This window comes from Plasmodium malariae (assembly GCF_900090045.1).
Source record: "Plasmodium malariae genome assembly, chromosome: 10".
NCBI classification, from domain to species: domain Eukaryota; phylum Apicomplexa; class Aconoidasida; order Haemosporida; family Plasmodiidae; genus Plasmodium; species Plasmodium malariae.
In genome coordinates this window covers 366443-385258 of record NC_041784.1, presented here as the reverse complement: position 1 = coordinate 385258, position 18816 = coordinate 366443, and the positions used below count along the sequence as shown (strand labels likewise).

General features: G+C 27.7%; 5 protein-coding genes across 5 annotated transcripts; 3 read left to right on the top strand and 2 right to left on the bottom strand.

Moving 5' to 3' along the window:
* Positions 1–549: 549 nt before the first annotated feature.
* PmUG01_10018400 (conserved Plasmodium protein, unknown function) lies at positions 550–1695 on the top strand (the record flags this gene model as incomplete). The annotated part of the gene is made up of 1 exon (XM_029005364.1): positions 550–1695. One exon carries the CDS (start codon positions 550–552, stop codon positions 1693–1695), a length of 1146 nt encoding a protein of 381 aa, XP_028861960.1.
* A 1292-nt stretch (positions 1696–2987) lies between these two features.
* Positions 2988–5748, bottom strand: PmUG01_10018300 (ADP-ribosylation factor GTPase-activating protein, putative; the record flags this gene model as incomplete). The annotated part of the gene is made up of 6 exons (XM_029005363.1): positions 2988–4185; positions 4375–4413; positions 4590–4644; positions 4749–4837; positions 5219–5313; positions 5515–5748. The coding sequence occupies 6 exons, from the start codon at positions 5746–5748 to the stop codon at positions 2988–2990; spliced, it is 1710 nt and encodes a 569-aa protein (XP_028861959.1).
* A 2178-nt stretch (positions 5749–7926) lies between these two features.
* Positions 7927–8931, bottom strand: PmUG01_10018200 (nucleolar Jumonji domain interacting protein, putative; the record flags this gene model as incomplete). Its single annotated transcript, XM_029005362.1, has 1 exon — positions 7927–8931. The coding sequence occupies one exon, from the start codon at positions 8929–8931 to the stop codon at positions 7927–7929; it is 1005 nt and encodes a 334-aa protein (XP_028861958.1).
* Positions 8932–11038: 2107 nt separating this feature from the next.
* Positions 11039–12139, top strand: PmUG01_10018100 (conserved Plasmodium protein, unknown function; the record flags this gene model as incomplete). The annotated part of the gene is made up of 1 exon (XM_029005361.1): positions 11039–12139. The coding sequence occupies one exon, from the start codon at positions 11039–11041 to the stop codon at positions 12137–12139; it is 1101 nt and encodes a 366-aa protein (XP_028861957.1).
* Positions 12140–14531: 2392 nt separating this feature from the next.
* Positions 14532–18655, top strand: PmUG01_10018000 (conserved Plasmodium protein, unknown function; the record flags this gene model as incomplete). The annotated part of the gene is given in 2 exon segments (XM_029005360.1): positions 14532–18068; positions 18083–18655. 2 exon segments carry the CDS (start codon positions 14532–14534, stop codon positions 18653–18655), a joined length of 4110 nt encoding a protein of 1369 aa, XP_028861956.1.
* Between the last annotated feature and the right edge of the window lie 161 nt (positions 18656–18816).

Sequence of the window (18816 nt, the reverse complement as noted above, 5' to 3'; positions counted from 1 at the left end):
TAAACTAAAAATTTAGGCTCTTCTGGCACCTCTACAGGGTGGGGAGTATATGAATGGGTATCACACTTTATATACATATATAGATATAGGTATTTATGTATGTGTATAAATACAGCCCCGCTCTGATAATTCACGGAGAGTAATTATTTCTCGCTCTTTTATTTTAGTAGTTTCGTCTTTATTCTTTTTGATGAAAAGTTAAAGGGAAAATAGCAAAAAAAAAAAAAAAAAAAAAAAAAAAAGAAAAGTAATTAAAGAATTTGTTAATACATACCAATATATAGTTCCATCATCGCACAGGGATATAAATACATACATACATATATATATATATATATATATATATGTATATATATTGAACAAACTCATTGTAGCATTGCTGTTCCACCAAGTTGATTATTCATTAATCTGTTGGCCGAATGAGGCTGAATAAATGTTATTTCAATTTTTAAAATGGATTAATATAAAGGAAGAAAAAAAGGAACGAAAAAATAAAAAAAAAATTAGTGAAGCACGTCAATGTTCCTTCTATAGAACGAAAAAGTCAAGATGAATATTGTTTTCCTAATATTTCTTTTTATTTTAGTAAGTATGGTTACAGAGGGGAGAGACGACCTAGTTAACATTGAAAAAAGCGATAATTTTTTTTTGGTTTTAAGTAAAATAAAAATAACTGGCTCGAAATATTTGAATGACAAAAAGGAGCAAAGAGACATACTCATGAAGGTAATAGATGAGGAAAAAAATGTGGAGGGAAATTCGGACATATATGCGGAAATTAATGAGGAGAAGAATACGGCCAAAAGTATGGACATAAATAGTTACATTATATTAGATGAACAAGTCAGCTTGTACGATATGCTAACAATTAGCTGCACATTCAAAGTGAATAAGAAGTTTGATAAGTCTAAATTGATAGTTCTTTTAGTAAAGGAGCTAATAGGAGATAGAAGTTCTTTACATATGAGTAATACGATTGAAGATTTAAAAAAAGACGAAACTTTTGTGTTTTCAAATACATTTGAAGATAATTTTGTTGTTTCTACCTTGTCCCTTTTATTTGTTAATTTGATAGCTATTAATGGATTTTACAATTTGGATATTTATATAAGTGATGGTGGTAAATATACTACAAAAATTTATTTTTTAAAAATATATTTAACATTTTATAATAATTTACCTGTAGTAAGTTACCCCATAAGAAAAAACAAAAACAGAATTATATCAAATATTATGCAAAAGCAATTAATTACATATGACACATTGCATATTAATAATAGTAAATATGTACTGTATGATTACAAAGATTATTATGCATTTCCAATAATTATGGAAAAAGATAATATAATGTTTTATGCGTCCAAAAAAAATGGAATAAATAAAACAAAAAAATTATTTATATATATTATACCCATTATACTTGTTATTATGATATTGCTGTCCTTTTTAATGTGCACTTATTTCATTTTTCATCTTTTCAAATATAATATTAAAAATATTCGCACGAGTTATTTCAATTATGCTTTTTTATTTTCCTTTATCTCTATTATGTTTACGTTTATTCTGTATGACCTTTTCTTTAATATCCTCCAAATATATCGTATTTTTATTTTTTTATTTACTCTTTTTTTGGTGTTTTTTTATAAGGCTTTGAAAATTTTGCGCGAGTACAGGAAATGCGCGCAACGCGGGTGAAAATTGGACATATAAACCCGTACATGTAAATATATGTATATGTATATGTATATATATGTATATGTATGTATATGAATATATATGTGTATATATATGTATATGTATGTATATGTATATATATGTATATTTATATATATGTATATGTATATATATGTATATGAATCCTCTTATATGGTGTGTGCACACGAATCTACATGATACCATTTTAAGGCAGAGCTTTTGATTTCTTCCGTTGTTCATTTCCAATTTTTTTTTTTTTTTTGGATATATTTGACAAGTAACAATTCTTTCATATGAAAAATTTCCATTTTTATTACTGTTTTAAAAGAGCATTTCGTTTTTATTTAAAAAATTTATTTTTTTTCATTTACTCTGGTAAAATTATATAAAAAAATAAAAAATGAAAAAAAAAATAAAAGGGGGGTTAAAATTTCATATGGTTAAGATGAACAAATAATGGCTGAACAACTCAGGGGGGCGAAAATGAACAACAGTGTTAACAAATAAAAGGGGGCTCTGGTAAAGGTACGTAATGCGAATGCACACGAGCCCATACGTATACAATATATACGTATACATTATATATATATATATATATATATATATATATATATATATATATATATATACAATAATACATAAGGGCAAGCACACATGTACGATGTACGGGCGGTGTGCATACGGGTTACATATAAAAATATGACGCTATAAGCTGCACGTAATGCCGTATGACTATATATGTATATATATGTATGTATATTATAACCGAAACACATTAAAAAAAAAAAAACAAATACAACAAGTTATATTAAATAAACAATATATGCATTATTCACATATATGTCACGCAAAAAATTTCATTAGGGTGAATGAGGGGCAAAAAACGGAAAAGCGAAATAGGAACCAATAAAAAAAAAAAAAAAAAAAAAAAAAAAAACATGTACACATATTGTATGTGTATGAATAAATGTGTGTATAAATAAATATAATAAAATAATCGCAAAGTTCCTATAAGCGCACACAATTTTGAGAGTCACCTAGACGAGCAATATTTTCTTGGTAACTTTCTCTAATATATATATATATATATATTTTTTTTTTTTTTTTTTTGGGGGGGGGGAAGATGGCCTTTAAGCAGAGTCATACTCCCGAAATTTCGTAAAAAGCGCGTTTGAAACGCTCACACACATGTAAATGCATATATATACACATATATGTATAGATACGAGTATACGCTGTTCTACTTTGCGCGCTGGTATTAGACCGAAACAATGTAAAACATCCATGAAACACTAATCGCTCAAAAAAAAATCAAAGTCTTGCATAGATTTATTTTCATCTTTCTTTTTGTTTCTTTTTTCCAGACCTCCTAATGTTCCTGAATCGCTTTTTTCATTATTGGAATTCTTTACAATATTTGAACTAAAGTTTTCAAAACAATTTTGTTTATATCCATTTAATGTATTAAATGATGATTTACATAAATTATTTTTTACATGACTATTTTGATTATCATGATTATTTAAATTTATATTTGATCTCTTTTTTTCAGAAAAAGAAATATTTTTAGAGTTCGCAAAAAGTCGAGCAATACATTTTTTTGCTGCCTGAACTTTCGCATCTCTTAAATCCTTTTCAGATAAAGAATTAAGATTGTTGAAATTTTTGTTCTCACAGGGATTAGGAAAATTTAATTTTTCGTTAAAGATGTTGTTATTAATCGTGCTGTTCATTTTATTAGCATCATCATCAAAAAAGAAAAAGGGTTTACTGTTACTATTATTGTTACTGTTACTATTATTGTTAATGTTACTATTATTGTTAATGTTACTATTATTGTTACTGTTACTATTATTGTTACTGTTACTATTATTGTTACTGTTATTGTTACTGTTACTGTTACTGTTGTTGCCTCTATTACTGGTAATGCCACTATTATTGTTATTACAGCTATTATTATTACTGTTGTAGCTACGACTATTCGACTGTCTGATGTTGTTTGAGTTACTCGGATTGCCCGAATTAACTAAGTCATTAGTTGAACTGCTTGCTTTTATAAAGTCGTTGAAAAAATAAGAGTCCTTCGTAGCATATATACTACTATTATTAGTACCATTACTATTGCTATAATTATTGCCATAATTAGTGCTATAATTATTTCCATAATTATTACTATAACTATTGCTATTACTGTTATTATAAATATTACTAGTATTATTGATACTATTTCCATTACCATTATTGGTACTACTAAGGGTAATATTATTGCTTTTATCTTCACCAATTAACATATTATCAAAAGAATAAAAGTTATCGTTCAAGTACTTTTTATTATCATTGTCCTTTTTTGCAAAACCCCAATATAATTCCTTCTCCTTTTCCTCATTGTTGCCCTTTTTATTTATTATCCCTTCTTGAAATTTATTACTGTCTATAATTTTTAACGAGTCGAAAATATCTAATGTTCCAGAATTCTCCATAATATTATCCCTTCAAAATTAAAAAAAAAAAAAATAAAATAAAATAAAAATAAATCAACATATGAATACAAAAGGAACAGTAAAACACAGATGACTATTAAAATGGGACAAACACGTACATATGTGTGCACATTGGTGTACATACATATACATAAATATATACGTGTATAACCATAAAATAATATTTTTAAAATATTACATTCTCATTTCACTTTTTGAATTTTTCCTGTCATTCGTTCTATATTGGGAAGGCACATTGTGGGCACTACAATGAAAGAAATATACGTATAGGTAAAAATGGAGCATTGAATTAAACCTCATTTCTTGCACTGTATTTAAGTGTGTTAATACATGTATGTACATATGTACGCATGCACATATTTATCTTTTTGAGCTATTTTACGTTTTTCTCACCTTATATGGGCATTTACTCGTGCAACCTCTGGTAGACACTTTCTGGGATCATCTCCTAATATGAACAAAAAAAAGGGTAAAACACACGAACTGTTACATGTATACATTGTATAAGTAGCATGTATAGATGTAAAAACCCGTATGTCTGTATATATGTACCTTCTAAATAATACAGACCGGGTTCTTTCCTATTAGCTGGCACATATAACTTCTTTTCATATTTATTTTTTATCCACGCTTGCATTACGCTGTGTTGGAAAAGGGCAATATTTAAGGGTACATATACAATAATGAGCTTATATAAAAATGTATATATATATGTATATATATATATATATATACTTATATGTAATTACATATGTACATACCACATATATGTATACATTACACGATCTTGTGGATCGCAAATAAATTCGAAATGCGTACTTCTTGTCATACTAATAGTATTATGACATATAAAAATAGACTAATTTATAAATATCATACAGTTACGTAAAAAAAAAAAAAAATAAAAGGGAAAATGTTTCGTGGAATTATTCACGGCTAATTCACTTATACATCATGTTTCATTTGAGCAAAAAATATTTTTTTTTCCTTCCTTTTTTTTTTTTGTTTTTTGATATATTTACACTGAAGAATCCCCTTGTTTCGGCATGTACGTATCAGGAGGTAGGTTGTACAGATAATATGCGTTAGACAAGTCATTACCTATACTTGTAATGCACTTCGAAAAAAAGAAAAAATAATTAAAATGAAACATAGCAAAACGAAAAGGAGAAAGATGAAATGGAGAAAAACGGATTGAAGTAAAAAGAAAAGTCATTTACGAAACAGCTGTACAAATACGGTTCTATAAAAATGTATGAAGTACAATTCTGCAAAAAAAAAAAAAAAAAAAATAAAAAAATAAAACAAAATAATTTACATGTATCCACTGTGGCATAATTTTATCCAAAGTTAATGATTTCACTTTTGAAATATGAACACCCAAATTTCGGTGTATTCCTGAACACTCTATACAGATTATAATACCAAGATTTATACTTGCCCACCTAGGGCACTTTGCTCCGCAATCAGCACATCTGTTATTTCCTTTTATTTTTGTTATTCTTTCAATATCACGTTGGTAAGAATTACTGCTCTTGCTAGCTATACGCATTCTTTAAACACCTCCCCTTTCTGCGCATATATGCTTGTGATTGCGTGGATGTACATGTATACGTGTGTAAATATATACGTACGTACATATGAGCATATACACATACATAACACGACTCGTTCAAACGTGTAGCTTAAACCTATACGTGCATACGTGCAAGGGTATGTACATGTGGGCGCAAATAAACGTACACATATATATATATATATATATATAATGGTAGTTATGAGTAGATACAGGTGCAAAACTGTAATGTCGTTGCGCTATCCTTTATTTCACAGAAAGTAATACGTTTTTTAAAAAGCTCTGTTACATTCCAAATTGTCATTTAACTCCTTCATAAATGTACATTCTCATACTCACTTGTATGTGTATATGTGTAGATGTACATAAACATATAAACATATATATATATATATTATTTGGCAAAATAAATAACTTTACAATTAAAAATTTCGCTACATGACGAATTTTTTTTTTCTAAATGAAAATAAAAATTTCATCTTGTCATTATGCTAAAATGTGTACAACTTGGTGTAAATGTATATACATACACGCAAATATATAAACGTGCATATACATGTATATACGAAAGATCGGCCTAAGAATACACTGTATACTCAATCCTTTTGGAAGCTAGGCGTATAAAATGATATAATGCTTTACCGGTAAAGAATAATTTTAAAATATTTGAAATGAGCAATGTGTGCTTCATTCTTTCAAATTTAATTTCTAATATCGGCTATATTTACGTTATTTTTAAAAAATATAAAAAAAGTAATAAATGTAAAAAAAAAAAAAAAATCTAGTAACTGCCTATCTACTTATATTGCTACGCGTGCATGAGACTTCAAAAGAAAAGCACGCACATGTTAATTAATATATACATAAGTACATATGTAAATTCATATATATATTGATGATTATATATACATACATACTATGTTCTTATGTTTCCATATATATATCATAGTATACATAACAAGTTTTTTTTAAAAATGCTAAATTTTATTGGCTAAATAACTGAACGAATAGGTAAGATTGTTATATCTCACTTTTTACTCCTTACAAAACTGCAAATAAGGAAAAAAAAAAAAAAAAAAAAAAAGAAAAAAAGAGAACAAATAAAAAAAAAAAATCAAATTACATGCCAATTCATAATAACTAGATATCAGTGCTATAATAGCATAAAAATACTTTTTTTTTCTTGTTTTTTTTTTTAATTTTTTCTTTAAATATTTATATATATTTTTAATTATTTATCGAATTCACCATATATGAGAAGTGAATTGCGAAAGGGTAATATAAATAAACAGAAGATAACGCAGAATAAATATATATTAAAATAGTTTTGGTGTATTTCAAAAAAAAGCAGTTTACCACATGTATTGTATATCTTACACATATATAATGCTTAATCTAAAGCTTTAATTAAAAGGTGAGAGCTCTTTTTTTTTTTTTTTTTTTTTTTTCCTGTTACTAGTGTTAAAGCAGGAAATGTCGATTTGCCTCAATAACATTGTACATTGTTTTTTTTCATACATACGTATATATGTGTATATATATATATGCATACATATTTATATATAAAGTTATGCAAAAGATTGAACAATTGTTATTCAGAAATGGGTGAGTGAATTGCCTAGGCGGAGTTGCATATGATATGTAAATATGAGGATATGTATAAATGCATGTATGTACATTTACACATATAAAGTATGAAGCAAAAAAAAAAAAAAAAAAAAAAAAAAAAAAAGGAAGCATTAATAACATACAAAATGGTAAAACGTAACATACGTATCACATACGGAGGAACAACTGTGGCAATACTTTTTTAAAAATGTTATCATGTATGTTTGGGTGTGTACATCCGCAGGCTGTTTTATAATGGACTACGGGTTTAAATGAAAAAAAAAAAGCTAAAATAAAATAAAAGACTGTATATTAATCTGTAGTTATGAAGTCTATTTAGGCGGAGGTTACTTTTGCAAAAGGGAGAAATAAAAATACGTATACACGCGCATATAAATATACATATATATATACATATATAGTGGCAGGTGTAACTGCAGATTTATTGCAGTTATACATAAACAAAAATAAATGATTCAGTAAATGAACAAATAAATAAACAAATAAACGGTCAAACGAACGGGCGAACGCAAAAACGCCGATTCCTCATAGGTCTCGAAAGAAGGGCTTTTTTTTTTTTTTGGATTTTCCTGATATATATGAACTGTTCATTCGAATGGGATAAAAGTTGATGGAATAGTCATGTGAAATGCTTGCTAATATATTTTTTTTTTTATTAATAGTTAATTTTTCAATACCTTCCGCAGCATCATGTCTTGCAATAATATCACCCACTTTATTTGGATGAAAATGTGCAGCTTTTATTAATCCGTCGTATGTACCAAATAAAATAATATATTCATCCAGTTTAACAAAAGTATTTATCATTTCTTTACTAGCTTTAATTTTTCCATCTATGTTTCCCCATGGTTCTTTAGAAAAAATAATAATATCTCCATTAATAGTTGTACATACTATTTTTGAATTATGTGCAATAAGTTGAGAACATAATAAATCATCCTTATATTCTATTGATATGGTATGAGAAGTAATTTCTTTTTTATATAATATATCAAAATGGGATAAATGACCTCCTGATGATACAATAATTGATTTTTCATTATGATCTAAAAGCATACTTGAAATAATATCATCATACACTTTTATTTTATGTATGGGTTTTTTTGATTTATCTCTCACATCCCAGTGTTTTATAACTCCTATTTCATCAGCTGTTAAGAAGGTATTTAAACTAGTAAATAAAATAGAACTAATTAAATTATTATGGCATGTATTGGTCCATATAACTTTTCCTGTAATATCTGTTAATGCACATTTATTATCTGAGGATGCTGATAAAATTGTTTTCCCTTTTTTGGAAAATGAAACACACCTAATTGTTTTTTCATGATTATATATGTGCCATATTTTTTCAAATTTTTTTTTTTCATCTTCATTATGTTCTACATCTTGTTCTTCATTTTGTTTTACATCTTTTTTCAATTTATATAATATTAAATTCCCATCAAACAAACCAGCACATAGTAAGTCCAGCTTTGGGTGAAACTCGACATCAAAAACTGAAGCCTTGCACTTAATGGGGGTGTACATTCTGCTAATTTTTTTTTTTTTTTTTTTTGTACTTGTTTTCTATTAACTGTATTTCTGTCTTTACTCCGTACCCACTTTTTGTATTCCTATTTCGTCATTATGTTGTATAAAACACATATACAATACAAGCGTACATGTATGCATATATACATATATATATATATATTATTATATATTCCACATTTTATATTCCACTGGAACTTGGGTACATTGACAACGTTTCGCTAGTAAAACAGAATTTCTTTTTATAAATTTTTTTTTTTTTTCCCCCCTTGCCTTCTTTGACATGTGTTTCTGCACATTGCTGTCGTAATGTTCATCCGCGTTCTTATGTACCGAATATGGGTCTATACATATATATTTACATAAGTATATACGTACGTAAATAAATACATATATACATATATTTATTTATATGGACGTATTTTACTATTTGTACGTCTCAAACAGTGGCGATAACCTCCCGCTGCGTAGTTTTACATAGCAAACATTAATTTGAAAATTGAAAAGAATACATTTAAGAAAAAAAAATAATAATGATAATAGTAATGATAGTATTAAGGGTAGTAATAATGATAGTAATAATGACGATAATAATGACGATAATAATAATATTTAAAAATAATTGGAACACAAAAAAAAAAAAAAAAAAAAAGGCTTAGCCAAAAAATGAAAAATTTAGGAAAAAAGGGGAAAATGCATTTCCAGGATAATATGAGCTACTAACAAACAAAAAAACATAAAAAAAAATTGGAAATTGTGAGATAAATATTTAGTATAAATTTTAATTTTAATTTTAATTTTAATTTTAATTTTAATTTTGGTTTATTTTATTATTATTTTTTTTTTTTTCTGGAAGTTCTGATCGTATTTCGTTTTATCCCTTCTGCATTTTTGCGAGGAAAATAGTGCTTTAGCATACAAATGGTAAGGCACATAAAAAATCAAATTAAATGAAGTAAATAATTTTATGTACATAGTTATCACAGGCATAAGGAGTTTATATTATGGTGGATAATTACACCAAAGAACAAATTATGCATTATAGGATTATTTGTAGCTTTATTTTTAAAAAAATTAACTGCAATTCTGCGAAAGTTTGATCTGGGGTCCGAATATGTATATTACATGTACATATATATAAATGCATGTACATATGCATATATGTATATATAAATGTATGTACATATGCATATATGTATATATAAATATATGTACATATGCATATATGTATATATATAAATATATGTACGCATTTTCATACTTAAGGGAGAAAACAAATATAAAATACTCTAAGTGATGATATACACTAAGAACTAAGGAAGAGGAGACGGTAAAAAACATTCCTGCAAGCAAATGGACTCAAAACTTTTTCTTTTTTATGAACATAATTTTTACCTTCTTGCGCATGGGTAAAAATTCGTTGAAAGTATTTTTTAAGGATAAGTGGAAATTTGATAGTTGTATTTATAAGCACTTGAGAGTTCATGTGTTAAATAGGTAGTCTCGTTGTACATATCACGAATACATACATGTTTATGGGTGCATATATATATTTACATACTGTGCACACATACCAATACGCACCATTTAATACATGACTCGGCCAGTTATGCTATTCCATTTTGTAGTGGGAAAAGTTAGCAAACCAAAATTAGGAATGCTTAATTTTTTTTGTGATAAAGGGATACTACTGAAAGGAGGGTTAGTGAGCTTTTCATTATAATGTGTTTTCCATTTTTAAGATAAAATATAATTACATAACTACTGAAGTGTAACTTGTTTGTGTGTGTGGTTTAGTGTGGTCTGTGAGATAAAACAAAATAAGCCCTGTTACGTGCTATATAGGTTTGGAGCGAAGAATTGTAGGGCAGTATTGTAGGGCGGTATTGTGAGGAAGCATTGTAAGGACACACAGGAACGCAGGATAAACGTGTAGAGAAACCGCGCAAGGCTGATATACCCTGTAACAACATTTCGAATGGTGCAATTTGCGTGAAAGTTACATTGGATCATCGCATGGGGCACTGATGTTAAGTTTGAATCAAACTTCAATAGGCTACACATATTTTTCTTTTTTTCTAAAGAGAACAGATCTCTTACACCAATGGAAGTCAAAGAAAGACGGAGCAGCTTGAACGATAGAGAATTTTATAAATATAGAAACAAGAAAGTAATAAAAACGATAGATGATATAAATGAATTTATAAAAAAGTTTCCTCGTACCAATAGAGAGCTAAATACATATATTATAAAGAAGGATAGAGGGAGTGATGTTTCTCTTTTTAAAAGTTTAATTTTTTACATATTTACTCAAATAACAAGTATTGTGGCTGTCTGTTTGGTAATATTTTGCATTGGTTTTTTAATAGGTAATCATATATCTTCCAAATCGTCCATAATAAATTCCGTAAATCATAATTTTTATTTAGCTAATAACATTGGTGCAGTGTTACACAAAGGTATGAGTACCATTCCTAGTAAGACCGATATTAATAATGAAAAAAATCTGTTAAAATTAGATCTAATAATTAATATTATCTTTGACTATAATAATTTATTTATGGGTACCTTAGTTAGCAAAGTGCTGTTATATTATTATCCTTCTAATGATATTGGTTTAAATGCTAATGAGTTTTGTTTTAATACTAGAAAGTATATGTTCGGTGCTTCTAATTCAGGTATACCTTCTAAGACACTATCTAGTAATAAATTACATGATGTAGATGTTGAACTTTTTAAAAATTTTATAAAAGAAGAATCTTTAATTTTTCTAAATTATTCTATAAAAAAAAAAGATAATAATACAAAAATAACATTCATAAATGACGTTCTATTTGAGCATTTGCATGCATATCCTATTGGTGGATCTGACATCACTATATCTCCTGGTATAATGCAAGGCATTAATTCGATTAATGCATTAGTTAGTATTAATCATACTATAACGGATGAAAACTTATATGAAATGCTTTTGAATGACTGTAAAAAGGGAAGGATATATATACAATTATACTTTGGTAGTAACCAAATTAGAACCATCTTATTTCGCTTTCAAGCAAAAATTGGAGTTTTTCTACCATTCAGAGTTCCTTGTCAAGTAAGAAGTAACATCAAAATTGAGAATAGCGAATTTCGAATGAGCGTTATTAAAAATTATCATGTTCAAAAGGCAGCCATTAAGAATATAAACTTTTTTATCAATTAGACGTTTCGAAAATAGGGCAGTGTTGTAGCCTCATGCTTGTGTACATGCCTGGATTTGCTTCACCTGGTCGGGTTGCTCATAGTGTTCGTAAGGTACACAGGGATACTTGTCATACATACCGTACACATCCAATTTTTTCCGATTTTGTATGCCCCTTTTTTAAGTTCCCCTTTTTTTTTCGTATAACAAGCAAGGTGGAAATTGTCAGGAACCTTTCAAATTTTGTTTCTGTGCTACTTTGTTTTTTATTTCCATTAATATTCTTCACCATTGACCTCACCACTTACGCGTATTGTTAGTTCTGTTGTTATCACGTCTATATTCATTCCTATTTGCATTTCCATCTATGTGTATGTTGTCATTTCTACTTGTATTTTTTTTTTTTTTTTTCCTTTTTGACCACTTGTAACGATTCCCTATAAATTAAAAGAAATGGAAAATTTGCCGTGCTTAAACATAGCAGTTTATGTCCTTACGCGAGTTTATTATTATTATTTATTTTTTTTTTTTTTCGAGTATCTCTTCCGAAGCATCATTTGTGTGTTGTGTGCTTCTATATACATACATATATGTGGACATTTTTAGACGTATTACAAATAGATATTTATACTGAGTACTAGTAAATTTTCTTCGATATGCCATATAACCTTACATATATCTTGACATATATCTTGATATATATCTTGGCATATATCTTGGCATATATCTTGATATATATCTTGGCATATATCTTGGCATATATCTTGATATATATCTTGGCATATATCTTGGCATATATCTTGGCATATATCTTGACATATATCTTGATATATATCTTGGCATATATCTTGACATATATCTTGATATATATCTTGGCATATAACTCAAAATTTTAATCCCTTGGGGTTAGGACTACCCTAATTTGATAAAATAACATCGATGCGTTAATTATTGACTGTGTGCATGAGAAGCAGGGTAAAAAAAAAAAAAAAATTGACCTTGTGAATGCTAGCATAAGGGGATGTGTAAAAGAACTGCATAAGTAAGCCCAAGTTAATTATATTGCAAACATATGTATATTTTTCAACATATGAATTTTCTTTTTTTTGTCCACTTTGCACTCTCCACCTTTCATATTTTTTTTGTTATATTGGCATTATGTGAACATTAAAAACAAGCACAAATGTGTCAATCCTATATATTTCTATTTTTAATTTTTTCCATTTCTAAATATGTAATATTATTATTACGCATAAAAAATATGTTCAGAAAAATAATAAAATATTTCGGTAAATAAAATGGAGCGAACAGAATAATGTCTTAAATTTTAGCTACTCCGGGGTCTTCCTATTTTATGGTGAAGTGATGGTATGCGCCTCAACGGTACATCGAATATAACGACGCATAGGTATATGCATTACATATACATACATACGTATGCATATATATATGTATGTATATATCTATATATGCCATTCGGACGTATAACATTTATTTCTTAGGTACCGATTTGTTTCAATTTTTTTATAATTCAACACTTCTCTGTTTTAATTCAACACTTCTCTGTTTTAATTTAACCCTCCTCTGTTTTAATTAAACATTTCTTTGTTTTAATTAAACGTTTCTTTGTTTTAATTAAACATTTCTTTGTTTTAATTAAACATTTCTTTGTTTTAATTAAACATTTCTTTGTTTTAATTAAACAATTCTCCTTTTTAATTCAACTCTTCTCTGTTTTAATTTAACCCTTCTCTTTTTTAATTCAACTCTTTCCTATTTCAATTGAATACTTTTTTTTGTTTCAGTTTACCATCCTTTTTGGAACTGTGTTTTCCTCCTTATTTGTAGCATTTTAAAATTTTCTTTTACAGAAGAGAAAACTTTTCTCTCCTCATGAGATTAATATTTTTCTCAAATCAGTACAACTCTGCATACAAAGCAAAATCCTAGTGTGTTCATCAGCATAAATTCGTGTTATAGTACCAGTACATACATATACATACGTATACGCATGTATATGTGTATAAAAAACATACAATAAGCATCATACTTTTATATTTTTAAATTTCTACTATGCTGGAATTTAAAAAAAAAAAATTTATGTATAATTTTTTGAAGTAATTTTTATTTTCAGAATTTTTTGACTATACGATTTTTAGCCAGTCGCATGGCTTCATTACGGTTTGGCATTATTTCATTTTAATTCCTGTTTGCTCTATTTGCTCACTTTTTTGCTCTCACCGCATTTTTTTTTTTTTTTTTGCCTTTTATTCGATTTTTTGTTCGTTATTGATTTTTTTGCTGTTTTTTGATTATTTTCTTACCTTTTTTTTTTTTTTTTTTGCTTTTCTTTTTTTTTTGCTTTTTTTTCTTTCATTTCCTCCCACCGTTAATGCAAAAGAATGTCTGAAACATGATCAGAAGTGGGATGCTAAGTAATGACTTAAAGGATAATGAGAATAACGACGAACTGGTTACAGCGAAACAGCTGTTCGTAACGCACTTGAAAGTTGAAGAGAGGACAAAAGAGATTTACAAAGATTTCAATGTAGAGGAGTATGTGTTGGAGGTTATGGAAAGCAAGATGAGGGAAGGACTTGGGGGTGATGAAAAGCAGGGTAATGATATGAAGCAGGGCGGTGATATGAAGCAGGGCAATGATGTGAATCAGGGTAGCGATGTGAATCAGGGTAGCGATGTGATGCAGGGCAATGATATGAAGCAGGGCAATGATATGAAGCAGGGTAATGATATGAAGCAGGGCAATGATATGAAGCAGGGCAATGATGTGAAGCAGGGAAATGATGTAAAGCAGGGTAGCGATGTGAAGCATGTAAATGACGATAAAGGGGGGTTAAACGACCGTTTGGAACAAAGAGATGATATGCAAAACCCGAATAAGGAGCAGAATTTGCCCAGTTGTTCTCAAAGTGCGGATGGGTACAAAGAGGAGCTGTATTTTTTACGGCTAAATCCTGTACACCTAAATAGATGGTACAGGATTTTAGAATTATACGAAAGGGAAGAAGTGTATGAACAATTTTTGCTCGTGTTCCCGAGGTGTACTTTATATTGGACCAGATACGCAGAGTTGAAAATAAAAAAAAAAGAATATAAGGAAGCGTATAAAATATATCGTCGATGTATTGATTGCAATATATATGATATTAGGTTATTTTGTTCCTTTTTATATTTTGCATATCATACTTCTTCTATTCATGAGTATATAAGTTTTCTCTTTGAAGGACTTAAATATGTGGGGACTGACATAAAATCAGGAACGATATGGGTCGAATTGTTATACATATTAATAAAAATATATAACACGAATCATTTACTAAATAACGATGTTCAGAATTTATTGCACTATCCTTTTAAGAATGAGAGTGGTAGGAATAGAAGCGGTATTAATGGAAGAAATAATAGCAATAGAGGTGGTAATAACTACAGTAGTAATCGTAATAGTAATCGTAATAGTAATAGTAATAATAACAGTAATAGTAATAATAACAGTAATAGTAATAATAACAGTAATAGTAATAATAACAGTAATAGTAATAATAACAATAATAATAATAATAATAATAATAATAGTAACAGTAATAATAACAGTAATAGTAATAATAACAGTAATAGTAATAATAATGCGTATTACTACCATTACAGTGGGAATACTAATGACTGTGGCGAGGGCCCCCTGTTCCCATCCGAAAAGGAACAGAGCATTTTTAAATCGTACATACCTGATAAGAGTATAAAGATTACATACATTGAATATTACACGAGTGATGACAAATTAAGAAAATTTTACCATTGTTGGCTTAATAACACTACAAAATATTTGGACAAGGTATGGAAATGCTTTTGCTCATATGAAAAAACCACAAATGACAGTTTCACAAACGGCTCCATATCTACATATAATAGCCAGTATTTAAATTCAAAAAATGCATATAAAGAATTATGTAATATGTATAAAGAAGTAAATTATGATAAAAAATTTAAAATAATTATTCCTATTAATGCTAAGTATAAAATAGAGAATACCACAGTACTCTCAAAATGGATGAAAATAATTAATTTTGAAAAAACCAATCCATTAAAATTAAAATTGTCATTAGCATGTAAAAGAATAATGTATGTTTATGAACAGGCCTTAATACATCTACAATTTAATGCTGACTTATGGTTTTCTTATTTTCAATTTTTATTATTAAATAAAAAATATGACTATGGTATTAGGGTGATGAGAGAAGCAATAGAAGTATATCTTCCTTTTGATGAATTGCTAAAATTAAATTTTGCATTCTTTTTTGAAAGACATTCTTTAATAAACCAAGCCCATTTTTTATACCAACTTATGCTTGAGGAGGTTTCTCAAAAAAAAAAAAAAAAAAAAAAAAAATTTTCACTCCCCTTTTTGTATTCTAAAAACAAATTTAATATGTTCCCCTATGAAGGTTTAGACAACACGAGGAATAAAAGAAAAAAGACTGAAAGACAATGTAGGGAGAAAAATGAGACCAAAAATGGGGTCAAAAATGACGCTGCAAATGGGGCTGAAGAAAATGAACCTAAAAGAGTTAAAACTAATTGCTCAGATAGGGACCAAAATGATATTTCTTACGTAACACATTGTGAGAATGGTTATACTACATATTATGAAAACAACAGGAATGTAAAAGAATTACCAGAAGATTTCATGGAAGACATGTTGAAAGAACCATCTGCTAAAGATGACGAAGATATAAGAAGAAGATTTAACCAAAATGATTATGAAAAAATAGAAGAAAGAAAAAATTATTTTATAAAATATATTCATATAAACAAAAAAAGGAGAAGAGATTTTGTGTATACACATTTTTTAAATTTTGTTAAGAGAAATTATGATGAAACTATATGGAGATATTATGTGGGTATAATTATAAATGATGATAAATGTTCACAGTATATGTATTATTATTGTGCTAATATGGAAAGAAGAATTTTAAATAATGAAAAAAGAGCTATATATATTATGAATGAAGGGTATAAAAAATATTCATCCAAGAAATGTTTCCTTTTATATTATATAAAATTCTTATTAGAAAAAGGAAATATTGATAATATTAGGTCGTTAATTTATAAATTTATACATAATTTTTATGTAAATTTTTATGAACAGTATGATAAGGGTATTAATATATCAAACAAGAAAAATGTAAAATCAAAGTCAGGACAAAATGAATATAACCAATTCGAGTACAATTATATTCTATTATTGAAAAAAAAAAATAAAGCATGTGAAAAAATATGGAATTTGTTAATACAGCTGGAGATACTATATGGGGATATGAGAAACTTAAATAAACTTTATGAAACAAAATTAAAATATGATTCAGGTTATAACATGGAAGAAAATAAAAATGTTCTACTCGATTTTGTAAATGCATCTACCAATAATGAAAATATGATAATAGAAAATACTAGTATTACGGATATACTTTGTAAGGGTTATCTTGAAAACTTAAAAAAAAATGATATAGACAGCTTACAGTTTAAAATAAATTTAATTAATTCGCAATTATTTGGTGGTGTGTCTTTAAAAAAAACTTTCTCCCTTTTTGATGTTAACAGAACAGATATGTTCCTAGAGCTGATGCCGCATGGTGACTACGAAACAGAAAAGAGAAAAAAGGAAAAGAAAATAGGAGGAGAGGAGGAAGAAGTGGAAGAATATGAAGAGATGGAAATGGCGGATGACCAAGAAGACAAGGAAAAGAAAGTACCTATTTCACAGAATGAACAATCGCACAAAAAAAATATAAACGGAGATGGTGTGAACAAGTTTAACCAAGTCATTAAAAAGGATGAAGAGATAAAATATAACGATAGTAAGGATATAATTAAAAATGAATTCGATGGTACTACCAATTTTGAAGGAGAAAAGTGGGAACAAAAAAAAAAAAAAAAAAAAAAAAAAAAAAAAAATTTATAAAAAAAGGCCTAATTCAGTCAACCTATGACTCCTTCAATTTTTTGGATTCTCGGAGCTATGTAAAAAAAAAAAAGAAATTAAGTAACAACAATAATGCAAGTATAAAGAGTATAGAAAAAAAGAAAATCGAAGAGAAAAAGGATGGTAATAATAACACCCCATTTAATTACATCATTAGGCCTGATTTAAAGATGATGTCTTTATATAAACCTTTTGAAAACTATCAGATTTTAGAAGATGAAAGAAAAAAGAAGAAACGTGTTGAAAGAAATATTTGTTGGAATGAAAATCCAAATTATATTAGCATTTCAAATAGAAAGAACAATAGTGACGATAATGAATATTTTTTTAAGAGGGAATATATCACCATGCCAAATATAATAAATGACTTTTTGAGTATATTACCAGAAGAAAATTCAAGTGTAAGACTATCGGACAGTTCAATTGATTACTTAATTACTTCCTTGCAAAATTTGACAATACCAACGCTGAAGAAATTTCCCTATGAGCCTATACCAGTAAAGGAAATTATACAAATTAAAAATGAACTAAACAGTTAATAATACAATATCTTTCTCTTGATTCTGGGATATTTCTAACATATCTTTAGAATATGCAAAAAGTGTTAAATGCAGGGACAAATTAGCATACAAATAACCCCGAAAAAAAAAAAAAAAAAAAAACTTATAGATTTCATTAATTGGACAGAGAAATCTTTCAA